We start from the raw sequence: 12,023 nt of genomic DNA, 5'->3' as shown, positions 1-12,023 counted from the left end.
CTTGGGAGGCCGTCTGACCCGATAGTTGATACTGTCATAGTAATATAAAATCATTTCTTGATTTTAGATAATTATGACAGGAATGCTATGTCACCTTTTTACTGAATCATTTGTTTAAAAGTCTTAATCAACTGTTGCACCCTGTGCTTCTTTTTAAGATTGATATTTTTCTTAGTTAATAATCAAACCACCCCATTTTAGATAAATCAAATCTCTCGTTTCGCCTTCTGAAATTAGTTTTTATAAACTGGAYTTTTTGAAWTAACTTTACAARCTATMTCTGTGGGAACGATAAATCTGGTACTTTTTACCATTATTACTTGTTACGAGACGACAGTAGTTCAAGGTGTATACTTGCGCCGAGTTCTATTTTTGTGTTGGAATCTAAGGTTGAATAAACCGACGAGCAGCGATCAAGGGTTGCCGGAAATGGTATCTTGCTCTACAACCGGCCAACCCACCGTGTTCTTATCACATGTGATTTCGTGTTTTGTATTACATGTGATCTTGAAACTTTTCGTCTTCTCGTAAATTGACTGCTTTCTCATTTGATCTTCTCCCTTTCTCTATGTTGTATACATATATCATATTAATCTAAAAGATAAATTATGATGAAAACAATAATATTTGTAGGAAGTCACTAGGAACTAATATCTATCATATTGTATGATGAACTAAAGAAAAGGTGTTCAGGGTCCCCCATGCTTAGCTAATATCATATCCTTGTTCATGCATCTCCAAAATAAAAATAAACAATTAACCATGAATATTTAATTCAGATAATGCCCATTTATGGTTTATTTAGTACCTTCTTCTCAATAAAAGTACATATTTCAATCCAGATTCATCTATTTGTTTACCAACATTACAAGATGCAATATCATGAAAAGTTGCACATAATTGAGAAAAAGTAGTATCCCCACACAATGCAACTGAACCATCACATATTTAACAAGAGGTCTTTGGTTGAATTGTACCAAATGGGACTCTACAACTTTTAGGTTGTGAGTTTGAGTCATTTCAAATTTTTGAATGTATGTTTTTCGTCCATTTTAGAAAAATAAAACGCTAGTCGTTTACCGGGTAAGCGCTTATCGAATAAGCACTTACCGGTTGTCACGTACCTTACAAGATGAGCATGGACCAATTGGGGGTTGTTTAGTTTTTTTTTTCCCGTTAAGTTGTGAATGGATTAAGTTATTTGTCCAAATAAGATAAGTACATATGATTGAGAGACGAGAGAACGATGGGTTTGAGGGAGGCAAAAAGAGAGGGTTGGATCATTTATGATTTGTTTGAGGTGGCTTAACGGGGCAAGTGACGGGTCCTGACTTATTCCATATAGCCATTTTGGCTTAATGGCTTAACGATTTAGCCATAAAGAAACACTCATTTATGCTGAGCTATTAAGCCGTCCAGACTATTAAGCTTATTAAGCTATAAGTAAACAGCCTTACCCAGGAAGAGACATAACAAGGACCGAAAATCATAACCGGTAAGTGAGGGAGAAGACTCTTACCGGATTAACGCTTACTGTCTCTTATCCACAATCCATTTTGATAGATGAGAATGTTACCTTGTAAGGTAAGTGAAGGTGGTGGCTCTTGTCGGTAAATGCTTATCCAGTAAGCGTTTGACAAACAGCTCTTATGTAAAGTAAAACTTTCTTTAAACTTATGCAGGTTTCACCACATCTAACCATGTTAGCATAGTTGTACTGCATCCATTCTTAAAAAGTATGTCAAAGAAAAACTAAATAGCAAACTACTATTAGACAAAACATTCAATAGAATTGTGTCGTTTGCAATAAGTACATCGAAAGTCTGCTAATTGCTATTGCAATCAAATTAATGTAATCTATTTTTGTGAAACAAAACGAAGAAAAGAAAAGATCCTAAGTTGATTAATGATGCATGCTCAACAAGGTATGAAATTGATAAACCATAGGACTACATCTACAGGAAGCTTCACAAGACTTGCTGCAACATTTGCAACTACAACACAACAAATGCAGCAAGGGCTTATGCAGGTCAACACAATCCTGCATTCACATATGAATATTGACCATGCACAACAAAATCAAACCAAGTTTTGAAACATAAAAGAAGAAATTTAGTGATATTGATGATGGCACTACAACCAATTGGATTCAAAGGACGCCAGAATATCTAAGTGTCTTAATAGCATATTTTATAAAACATAAGTTTATAGGACCAAACTATAGACTGTCTTATCTAAAAGTGTTTGTAATAAGTTTATAAAACGTTTTAGGTGTTTTAACAAGTTTTTTATGATGTTATTAAAATAAAGTGTCTTGTTAGCTATTCCTATAGGATACTTTTGAGAAGTGTCCTATAAACTCATCTTTTTATAGGACACTTGTGTTTATAAGATACTTTTTCAAATAGTGTCATATAAAATAGCTAATACAACAATTTATTTTAAAGAACGTCCTAACAAACTTGTCAAAATGCCTAAAAGTGTCATATAAACCTATTATAACACTTATAAATAAGACACCTTTTGGTTTTGTCCTATAAACTTAAATCCTATAAAACCAATTTTGTTATAGTATGGAGAATATTAGGAAAAGTGAAATCACTTTAACCCTCAATGGCAAAAGAGCCCTTATAAACAATGGGGAAATTCCTGCATATATACAGGACTAGTCATAATGGTTTTTATCTATCTGGTGAGACTTCAACAGAGGGTCAGACATGATTATTCCGATGAATGGGCGTCATAAAACCATTTGATTACATATTTGTGACACACACTACAACAAAATCAGGTTTATAGGACTCCAAAAATGTTTAAGCGCCCTAATATACTAATATACTACTTTATAGGACCAAACACTTGTGTATGTTATCTAAAAAAATGTTGTAATAAGTTTATAGCACACTTTTGAGTGTTTTTTAACAAAAAATTTAGAACACTTTTGAAACAAAGCGTCCTATAAACACATCTTTTTATAGAACAAGTGTTTTATAAGACACTTTTCAAATAGTGTCCGATTGAAGGGCTAATAAAACCTTTTGTTTCAAAACTATCGTAAACAACTTATTACAACGTTCAAAAACGTTCTCCAAACTTGTTACCAACACTTTTAGATATGACACACTAGTGTTTAAATTCATCATATAAACTTAAGTCGTATAAAGTAGTCTATTAGAAAACTTGGACATTTTTACCGTTGTATAAACCTGATTTTATTTTCTATCTCTAATCTGCAAGCTGTTTAGAAGAAAGGAGATATTTGTGACAGCTTTGAGCGATAGTTTGCTGTCATTCTAATTGAATAGAATATGATATTGATGAATCTGATGCCACAAAAACATGCACCAGGTAACCCTAGCATCAAATCAAAGCACATGAAACGCTAACAAACATTTTGATTCCTTTCAGATCCATGGCCTGCCCCAAATCATAGTATTATCTTAGTGGATATGCTTAAGAAATAGATAAATTTCAAACTCGAACAATGAATTACGAAAAAATCATCGACCATTGAAGAAACCTAAAAAATTATCGGCAATTAATCCAATCATTAACAACTTAACAAGTAATTGTGATTGCAAGCCACAGAGGAGGTAATCAGACGAATAATCACTAGAAATTGCGCAAAAATGTAGTCAAGCAGTAAGATCTAGAACGTAATGACATCAATTTTGGTAGGGAGTGAGTAATGGTTACGAACGTACCCTAGAACATAGACGACAGCACCGATGATGGATAAGACTGAGGCAAGCAAAGCGAACGGCAAGCTAAGCAAGAATGCCAATGGTCTGCAAGTCATGTTTAATTGATCGGATGTGAATTTGTTGCATGATTAATTGAATTTTTGTCTTCCACGAAACTCTACCGAAACTCCATTTTTGGTTCTGAAGGAGGAGCGCTCTTTACGGTGTTTGAAGTTGTTTTTAACCGTTTCTGGTGGCGGTTTCCGGCGTTGACTTCAAAATGAAGATCGCGTTTATGAGAAGGACGAGACCGTTGTGTAGAAATTTCCCACCCTTTCGATTTGGTTTATTAACTTATTTCGGTTTCATCTACCTTATAAATAAGATTTTATAAAATTCTTAAAAACAATATTAGATGTATAAGATACTACCTTTTAATACACAAAGTCTTAAAAACAAATCCTAATGCATAGAATACTACAAACTTATTTTGGTGTCATACTAATAATAAAATATTTTTAGTGTTTGGATGAAAAAAAATGTTTTTATACCGGTTTGACACCGATCATAAAAAGTTTTTGATAAGTTACCATCTTCTAACTTATTAACTTATTTACAGTATGTACCAATAATAAGCAGTTTTTAGTATTCGGATGGAGAAAAAAAGAAATACTTATCAGCTTATTACATTTTTTGTATTGTCATAAAATATGAAAGTAATTGATATACTTAATAGTAATTAAAAATACTAATAATATAAAAGTAATTGATATGACTAATAATCATTGTAAATCTATATCTATACTATATTATAAAACATTTGACAAAAACTCTTAAAAGTCACTTTTTATGCATAAGGTACTGTTTATTAATGCATATTACTACTCAAGATTGCAAGTAGATTGTGCGTATGTACAACTTATTAAAGCTTCATATTTAAGTTCGTGTAACTAACTGCATATAAACATAATCAAATACATGATAAACATCTCATTTTGAATATAAAAAATATAAAATATAATTAGGATAATCATTGAATTCTAACAAAATACTTAATTATTATTTTTATAAAATTTATAATATTAAACCAAAAATAAATTATTTTATTGTTAAATTAAAATTAAATTATAATAAAAAAATAAATTGAAGAAATTACATAAAAATGAAAACTTTTAAATAATTGATTTGATATTAACATTGATATTTTTTTTAAATTTATATTTTATTCAAAAATAAAATCATTATTGTTTTTTAAAAAACACATAATATATACTTACTATATTATAAAGCATTTGACAAAAACTCTTAAAAACTATTTTTTATGCGTAAAATACTGTTTATTAATGCATATTACTTAAAATTCGAGATTGCAAGTAGATTGCGCGTAAGTACAACTTATTAAAGCTCCATATATGAATTCGTGTAACTAACTGCGGATAAACATAATCAAATACATGATAAACATCTCATTTTAAATATAAAATATCTAAAATATAATTAGGATAATCATTACGTTCTAACAGAATACTTAATTATTATCTTTATAAAATGTTATATTATTAAACAAAAAATAAATTATTTAGTTATTAAACTTAAATTAAATTATAATAAAAAAATAAATTAAATAAATTACATAAAAATGAGAACTTTTAAATAGTTGATTTGATATTAATATTATTGTTTTCTTAAAAACACATAAAATCGTATCATAACATCGACATAGACAAATAATAAAATAGAACATAAAAATCGAGATGTGTCTCGCTGCATTGTGTGAGTACTATTCTAGTAATTAGTAAATAATATTATGTATGATGTAATGTATAATTAATAATTAATTTCCAATTCATATTAATTAATAATTAATATTAGTGGTATTTAAATTTTATTACTATTTATTTATAATTAATAGTAATAAATAATAATAAATATTTTATGACAGTTATAATTGAAAAAAGTAACAATAAGCTAACAAAATGCTACTCCAAATGACGTTTCAATAAGTTAACTTATGGGCATCCAAACGTGTATCCAGAAAATAAGCTAACTTATTTATGTCAAACACCTTAAGCTCTTAAACAAATATGTTATAACCTTTTATCGTTTTCTTTTAAATTTAGTCTGACTTCCATACGATCTCTTTTTTTTTCTCTATTTTAAAGTACAACTTAAATTGATGTTGAAGTAAAGTTTTATTAACGGGTCGTTTACCAAACACTTTCCCCATAGACACGCTTCAAAAAACGTTGTGACCTCTAAAATTCACTGTCACACATGACTCATGCTGTTTCGGACCTTACTCGTTTGTCGATCTATACATCCCATCATGGTGCGTTTGGCTCACTGAACATGACAGAACAAAACAGATGTTTAACATTTGACATGACTTTTATATAGAACAAACAAAAATAAGGGAACAAACATGTTCCAGCACCTATCCAAATAATATACCTAAAACATCAAATACGTCTTTATGTTTTACTAGTCAAGTTTTGTCTTACCAAATATACTAAACAAACACCATGTCTTTATGGATTGTTTGTTTACCTCTTAATAGTTTTATTAAGAGACAACCTCTAAATTGTTAAGAGCTGAATCTTGTTTTGTAAAAAAAGTATGTCTCTTAATGGTTATAAAACTATCTGAATGACTTTGTATCTTGGGTCTTCCTTAACCATTCATTATCCTAATTTCATTCTGAATAATTAACAAATAATTATATTATAAGATTCTCTTGATAATTATATACCAAATCATTCAACAACTGTCAAACAAAGTAAATAAATATCTCCACCTCGGGCCACAAATGTCGGGTTACGGTGATGGGCTGAAAGGCCCATGTATCCAAATACAGCACTGGAAGACGAAACGAGTCGGACAATGGAGAGGTTCCCGAAATGGTATTTGCGTAAAGCTTCATCAAGTATGCAGAGCACAGACACCAGGAGGAAACAGGAACGATCAAATTCTCAAAACACATTCCATCTTTCAATCAATTCGCACATCCATACCTATTTCCATGGCTTCCAACAACTCACAGCCTCAAGGATCGTCTTCTCCGGCCAAACCTGGCCTTCGGAAGCCGGTTTTTACTAAGGTCGATAACCTCAAACCTGGAACTACTGGTCTGACGCTCGTTGTTAAGGTTCTCAGCTCCGAAATCGTATTGCAGAAAGGACGTGCTGCGTCTCCTAATCTTCGTAATGTTCGCATTTCTGAATGTCTCGTCGGTGATGAAACCGGCACTATTCTCTTCACTGCTCGCAACGATCAAGGTAATCTCGAATCGTGTTTTTATTATTGTTAAGTTTTATAATTGTTTTTTAAACCCTAGAATGATCATATGTGTGTAGTGTTACTTCATAATTGTGTTCGTTTAAGTTTCTGTTGTTCTGTATGAGAAATCTAACTTTTGTAAACCCTAGGCATGATTTCATCATACACCATGGTTTGCAGATCTGCTTCCACGGCACAAACATAAACTGTGGTTTTGATGTGTTTCATTGTTGGTGCTACCACAAACTGTGAACAAAAAGTAGTCCATGTTTGACTTTTCAGGGTCAAATGAACCGTTTTTAACTCCTAAGTTGGAATTTAATGGTCTTTCAGCATTTTGTTATAAAGTTATTAGATAAAAACATATGGCAATAAGAAACTAAAAAGAAACTATGTCTAATACTCTTGCTCATTCTTTTTCCACAGTTGATCTTATGAAACCTGGTACTTGTGTCATAATCCGAAATGGAAAGATCGATATGTTCAAGGGCTCTATGAGGCTTGCAGTTGACAGATGGGGCCGTATTGAGGTAACCGAACCTGTCACATTTGAAGTTAAAGATGACAACAATCTGTCTCTTGTGGAGTATGAGCTGGTAAAAGTTGCAGAGTAGGTAACCTGAGAGATGATGTTGCCTTATGTTTAATTATGCTCTAATTTGGCCTGATATAATACGCCTTTGGATCAGAATAGCAACACGGGTCTCTCTGCTTTATCATGAAACATATATTATGGCGGTGGATTTTGATTGGGGGAATGTTTTGGCTGTTCTGTTTATATATCATATGACTATTTGACCGTCATTGTTCTGTTAATTTATGTTCTGATATTTCTGGGTTAAAGATCAATAATTGAGCATGCCAAGCAATGGTAAAAACAATAAGATTTATAAAAAGATCTTTTAGCAAAATCACTATTCATAAACATGTCATGGGTCAATCTTTTATACCTTTTGTGTGCATTAAAAAACACATTTAGAAACCAAGGACACTTACTGTCATGTAATTAATAGGATAATATGTTTTCTAGTTACATTTGCTTGCTATACCGTAAAGAAAGATGTATTTCTTTAATTATGATAGTTCAATATGAACCTTCTGTTGATGGGAATGTCTTTCGGAAAAGGACTTGACTCTGTCAAGAGCTTCTTCGAGAGAAGATGGTTCTGCAGCAAAAGTTATACGAACCCAATTTTTAAGACCCACAGTAAGTCCTGCAAAACCCAAAAGCATATACATATTTAAGCGCATTGTACAAATCTTTAATGCATCATGAAAGAGTTATAGTCTGTGTGCTTATCACCTGGAAGAAGGATCACTGATTCTTCTTTGGCTAGCTTGAAACAGAACTCAACATCATCACTAATATCTTTTAGTAAGGACACATTCAGTTTCACCTACATAAACCAGCACAGAACAAACAAGAAAGAAGTGAGCTCAGAAACACTTGAATTGATGTACCATTGAATTTGAATCATAAGCAGCCAAATTCTAACCATAACAGACATAGCTCCCTGTGGTTTTTGTGGGCAAGTTAAACAAGGTATCTCTTTAATTTTCTTGAAGCAAAGGTCTGAGCTCTGCTTCAGTATGCCAAGAGTTCTTGTGAAGAACACCTCTTCTGTGTTCTCAAGGATGCAGGGAACAGCTGCCTGAAACACCAAACATGCTTTTTATGAATCTTTTGCTTTTTGAATTGCTCTTTTTAGTCTTCTTCAACTCTAGGATTCTTATGAAAATGGAAGTTAGGTGACTGTTTAAGTTGCACCATGTGTAGGTTACACAAACCATTTTTGCTATATTATTTATATATATCGATTAAATATAGAGACAATTATGGAAGTAGGACCTGTATGAAGGTTGCTGGACCACCACATATATCGAAGTATTTCTTCAGGCGCTCAATGTTCTGACAAAAACAAATAAAGTAAAGACTTCAGAATTCAATTTCTAGTTGATGTTTAAGGATCATAGAAAGTTCATTCTAAGTGATGATTGATCTTTTTTCGGTTAATTGCTCAGTACCTTAGTATTCTTGAAGATGCCTTTTGGATCACTGGTGACAAACCACCCAAGCCTCCATCCGGGTACTATCCATCTTTTTGACAATGAACCAAGAGTAAGAACAGGAACCATGGACCCAAAAACACCCATTGGCACAAAAGGGTTGTCTCCAAAAGCTAAATGCCCATAAACTTCATCTGCTACAATTAGAATCTTGTGCCTTTTTGCAGTTTCAGCAATCTAATAACCACCTCAAAATCAGTATAAGTGTGTCTATATACATATAGTTTTAGCCAATTAGATTTAGAATAAGAAGTATGAATAGATATTACCTTCTTTAGATGTTGATAACTATAGACATTGCCACAAGGATTCCCAGGGTTTATGATTACAATGCCAACAGTATTGTGGTCAATTAATGCATCAACGGAATCCAAGTCAACCTCCCATCCTCTATCCGGAAGAAGATTAAAATGGCGGATTTCTACGTTTCTAAAAGCTGCACAAAGTTCGTAAATTGGGAATCCAGGTTTTGGAACCAAGATGTTTGCATTTGGTCGAGCTAGGATCGATATAGCAACTTCTATAGCCTGTGTGCAGCCTGCTGTTATGTATACATCATCCGAGGATAGTTTGTATGGTAGAGATGTCGATAAATATTCAGATATTGCCCTGATAATATGAAAGTGGAAGAACAAAACTTAGCTCTAAATCAATAAACTTGTTAAGAGCATGTTGGACATTAGATTAAATGTTGGAGCTTTGACTTGCCATTAGAACTCTCTCAAGTCACATGTCTAGAGTCCACTTTTCATTTTAATATTCCAACATATTATTTCTTGAAATACAAAATTAAAAGTCAAAGATGAACTCTTAAAAGGGTTGAACAGACTCAGAAAATTAGGATGGGCTAAATGCACTCTTATATGTTGCTAATTGCACTTCTACCTACTAATTTTCTTATCACACGTCAAAATCAAGACTAATTTTTTTATTACATTTTTATTGCATGAATTTGACTTAATTCTGACATCCATAGATAGTGTTTGGTACACAGACTAGATGAGATGGGGCAGGAATAATTGTTTGTCCTATGTTTGGTACGACTAGGACAAGACATGACAAAACCGTTAAAATGACCATATTACTCCTAAATGTTGTTCAATGTTATTTTATATCATATAATGAAATAACAAGGGTAATATTGTAATTTTAAATTTAGTCCTATGTTGTTCCATCTTTTTTGGTGGAACAAAAAATGTCATGAATTGTCCCATGAAAATTACAAATAGTCTCACTTTGTCCTACGCTTTTTTTGTTCATGGCATGCCAAACATGAGACTATTTTTTTTTGTCCCCTCTTGTCCCATGTAGTCTACATACTAAACGCACTCTAGGGGTGCATATAGCACTACCCAAAATTATCCGTAAGGGTATTAGTTATATGCAGACGTGATTATGTCAAAATCAGGTTAAATCATATATTGTAAATATAAAAAGTAAGTCTAGATGACATCATGTTAGAATAAAATTAGTATACCAATAAATAAATTATAAGAAATTGTTGGGTAGATACATACTTTCTTGTTTGAGGGAGGCCAACAGTAGGAGAGTAGCCATTGAATTTACGGGATTGAAGAGTTTGAACCACAGCATCTTGAGCTATATCTGTAGTGGTAAAGCATGAAAATGCAGTTGGGTCACCCATTCCTAATGATATTAACCTTCTCTTCTTATCCTCATCAATACTTGCCATTAAAATACCAAGAATACCCTTTATAGTCATATTTGTTGGTGTCTCCATCTTCAACTTTGATAGTAGCACTGCAACAACCCTGTGTGCATTAGAGGGGCTCAAATTACTACCCAATCCAACCCAAAAAATCTCCAAAAAAAACTCAATCTGAGATAACCTGACATATAGTTGATACAAAATTAGACCAAACCGCTTTTGTTGAGATGGATTTGGATTAGCGTTATTTGAACCCAACCTGATGTACAGAAGTTTCAAACCGACCAACTCAATCCAACCCGTACAGTTTTGGTTGGGTTGAGATTTTTCAAACCGTCAACATTGGATTAGGTTGTTCTAATGCCTTCAACTCAGCCAAACAAACCCATTTGCGTTTGCATGGGGTGAGCAAATGTAACTTTACAAGGTGCACAATTGTTTCTCATCTATGACTTGCTTCTTTTCTTAATTGTAATCTTGAAAACATTGCATAAAACTAATAGTAATTTAAAGTAAATAAAAAACAAACATAGCACGCGTGGCGATACTCGAACCCACAACTACATGGTTGTGGAGAAAAGGGTTCGTGCTACCCTCGAGAGCGCCTTCCACAATAATGGTTTCAACTTTCGTGATCATCACGATCAGATAAGTTGCAGTGTTCTAAGGCATGGTGGGCAGCGTTGTATTTGAGTGGGTTGTACCCGAGTCTAACACCTTGTCGAGGAAACTCCACAACTTTTTTGTTGCACTATATGGTTTCAAAACTTTAGACGTCGTTTACCAATACAGATAGGGTAAACACTGATAAGGTAAGAGCGCATTGCTTATTGAGTCAGAATCTTGGTCGGCATCATTTGTCGGTCAGGGTATAAACCCCACCACTTACCATGTAAACAACTGATATAGTATGTCAAAACATATCGATAAAAGCTGTATGTTAAAAGAAAAGCAAGAAAGTAGAGCGTACCTTATTTACTACGATATAAACACGAAATCACCAATTTTGGTCCAAGGGAAGAAAGATGGGATGCATGTATATGTATATATATATATATATATATATATATATATATATATATATATAAGTTGGAGATTAATGGTTTGTTGAAGATGAAGTCCATGATTTTTGGGTGGATAACGTTTCCCATGATGACACATCACACGTGATAATTTCAACACCTCATTAACCAATCCTCGACGTCTTTCCCTCTCTCTATATGTATATCAACATATAAAAGTATATATACGCCTATTTATATTTATATTATTTTATAAAACATTTGATAAAAATTCTTAAAAACTATTTTTTATGTATGAAGTATTGT

At 32.6% G+C, this 12,023-nt stretch overlaps 2 protein-coding genes and 1 long non-coding RNA gene across 3 annotated transcripts; 1 reads left to right on the top strand and 2 right to left on the bottom strand.

Moving 5' to 3' along the window:
* Nucleotides 1-1,749: 1,749 nt before the first annotated feature.
* Nucleotides 1,750-3,977, bottom strand: LOC112517420. Its single transcript, XR_003069668.1, has 2 exons — nt 3,705-3,977; nt 1,750-2,041 (listed from the first exon to the last, which is right to left on the bottom strand). It is a non-coding gene; the product is annotated as an uncharacterized LOC112517420 (long non-coding RNA).
* A 2,580-nt stretch (nt 3,978-6,557) lies between these two features.
* On the top strand, nt 6,558-7,763 carry LOC112516516 (uncharacterized protein At4g28440-like). The gene is made up of 2 exons (XM_025123590.1): nt 6,558-6,958; nt 7,386-7,763. Exons 1-2 carry the CDS (start codon nt 6,703-6,705, stop codon nt 7,571-7,573), a joined length of 444 nt encoding a protein of 147 aa, XP_024979358.1. The 5' UTR covers nt 6,558-6,702; the 3' UTR covers nt 7,574-7,763.
* A 170-nt stretch (nt 7,764-7,933) lies between these two features.
* Nucleotides 7,934-11,745, bottom strand: LOC112516515 (probable aminotransferase TAT2). The gene is made up of 8 exons (XM_025123589.1): nt 11,666-11,745; nt 10,544-10,798; nt 9,296-9,635; nt 8,985-9,203; nt 8,809-8,868; nt 8,456-8,611; nt 8,263-8,356; nt 7,934-8,173 (listed from the first exon to the last, which is right to left on the bottom strand). The coding sequence occupies exons 2-8, from the start codon at nt 10,765-10,767 to the stop codon at nt 8,034-8,036; spliced, it is 1,233 nt and encodes a 410-aa protein (XP_024979357.1). The 5' UTR covers nt 10,768-10,798; nt 11,666-11,745; the 3' UTR covers nt 7,934-8,033.
* Nucleotides 11,746-12,023: the final 278 nt, after the last annotated feature.

This window comes from Cynara cardunculus, assembly GCF_001531365.2.
Source record: "Cynara cardunculus var. scolymus isolate 2C chromosome LG 8, CcrdV1, whole genome shotgun sequence".
Classification (NCBI taxonomy): Eukaryota; Viridiplantae; Streptophyta; class Magnoliopsida; order Asterales; family Asteraceae; genus Cynara; species Cynara cardunculus.
Note: the sequence above shows the minus strand (reverse complement) of the source record. Positions and strands in the feature narration are given on the sequence as shown.

Bases quoted from the DNA above. Each gene is read 5' to 3' on its own strand.
- LOC112516516 (XM_025123590.1), top strand. From the start codon at position 6,703: ATGGCTTCCAACAACTCACAGCCTCAAGGATCGTCTTCTCCGGCCAAA. The intron at 6,959-7,385 runs GTAATCTCGAAT...CTTTTTCCACAG, and splicing joins CACTGCTCGCAACGATCAAG to TTGATCTTATGAAACCTGGT.
- LOC112516515 (XM_025123589.1), bottom strand. From the start codon at position 10,767: ATGGAGACACCAACAAATATGACTATAAAGGGTATTCTTGGTATTTTA. The intron at 8,357-8,455 runs GTTAGAATTTGG...TGGTTTATGTAG, and splicing joins AGGGAGCTATGTCTGTTATG to GTGAAACTGAATGTGTCCTT. The intron at 8,174-8,262 runs GTGATAAGCACA...TGGGTTTTGCAG, and splicing joins ATCAGTGATCCTTCTTCCAG to GACTTACTGTGGGTCTTAAA.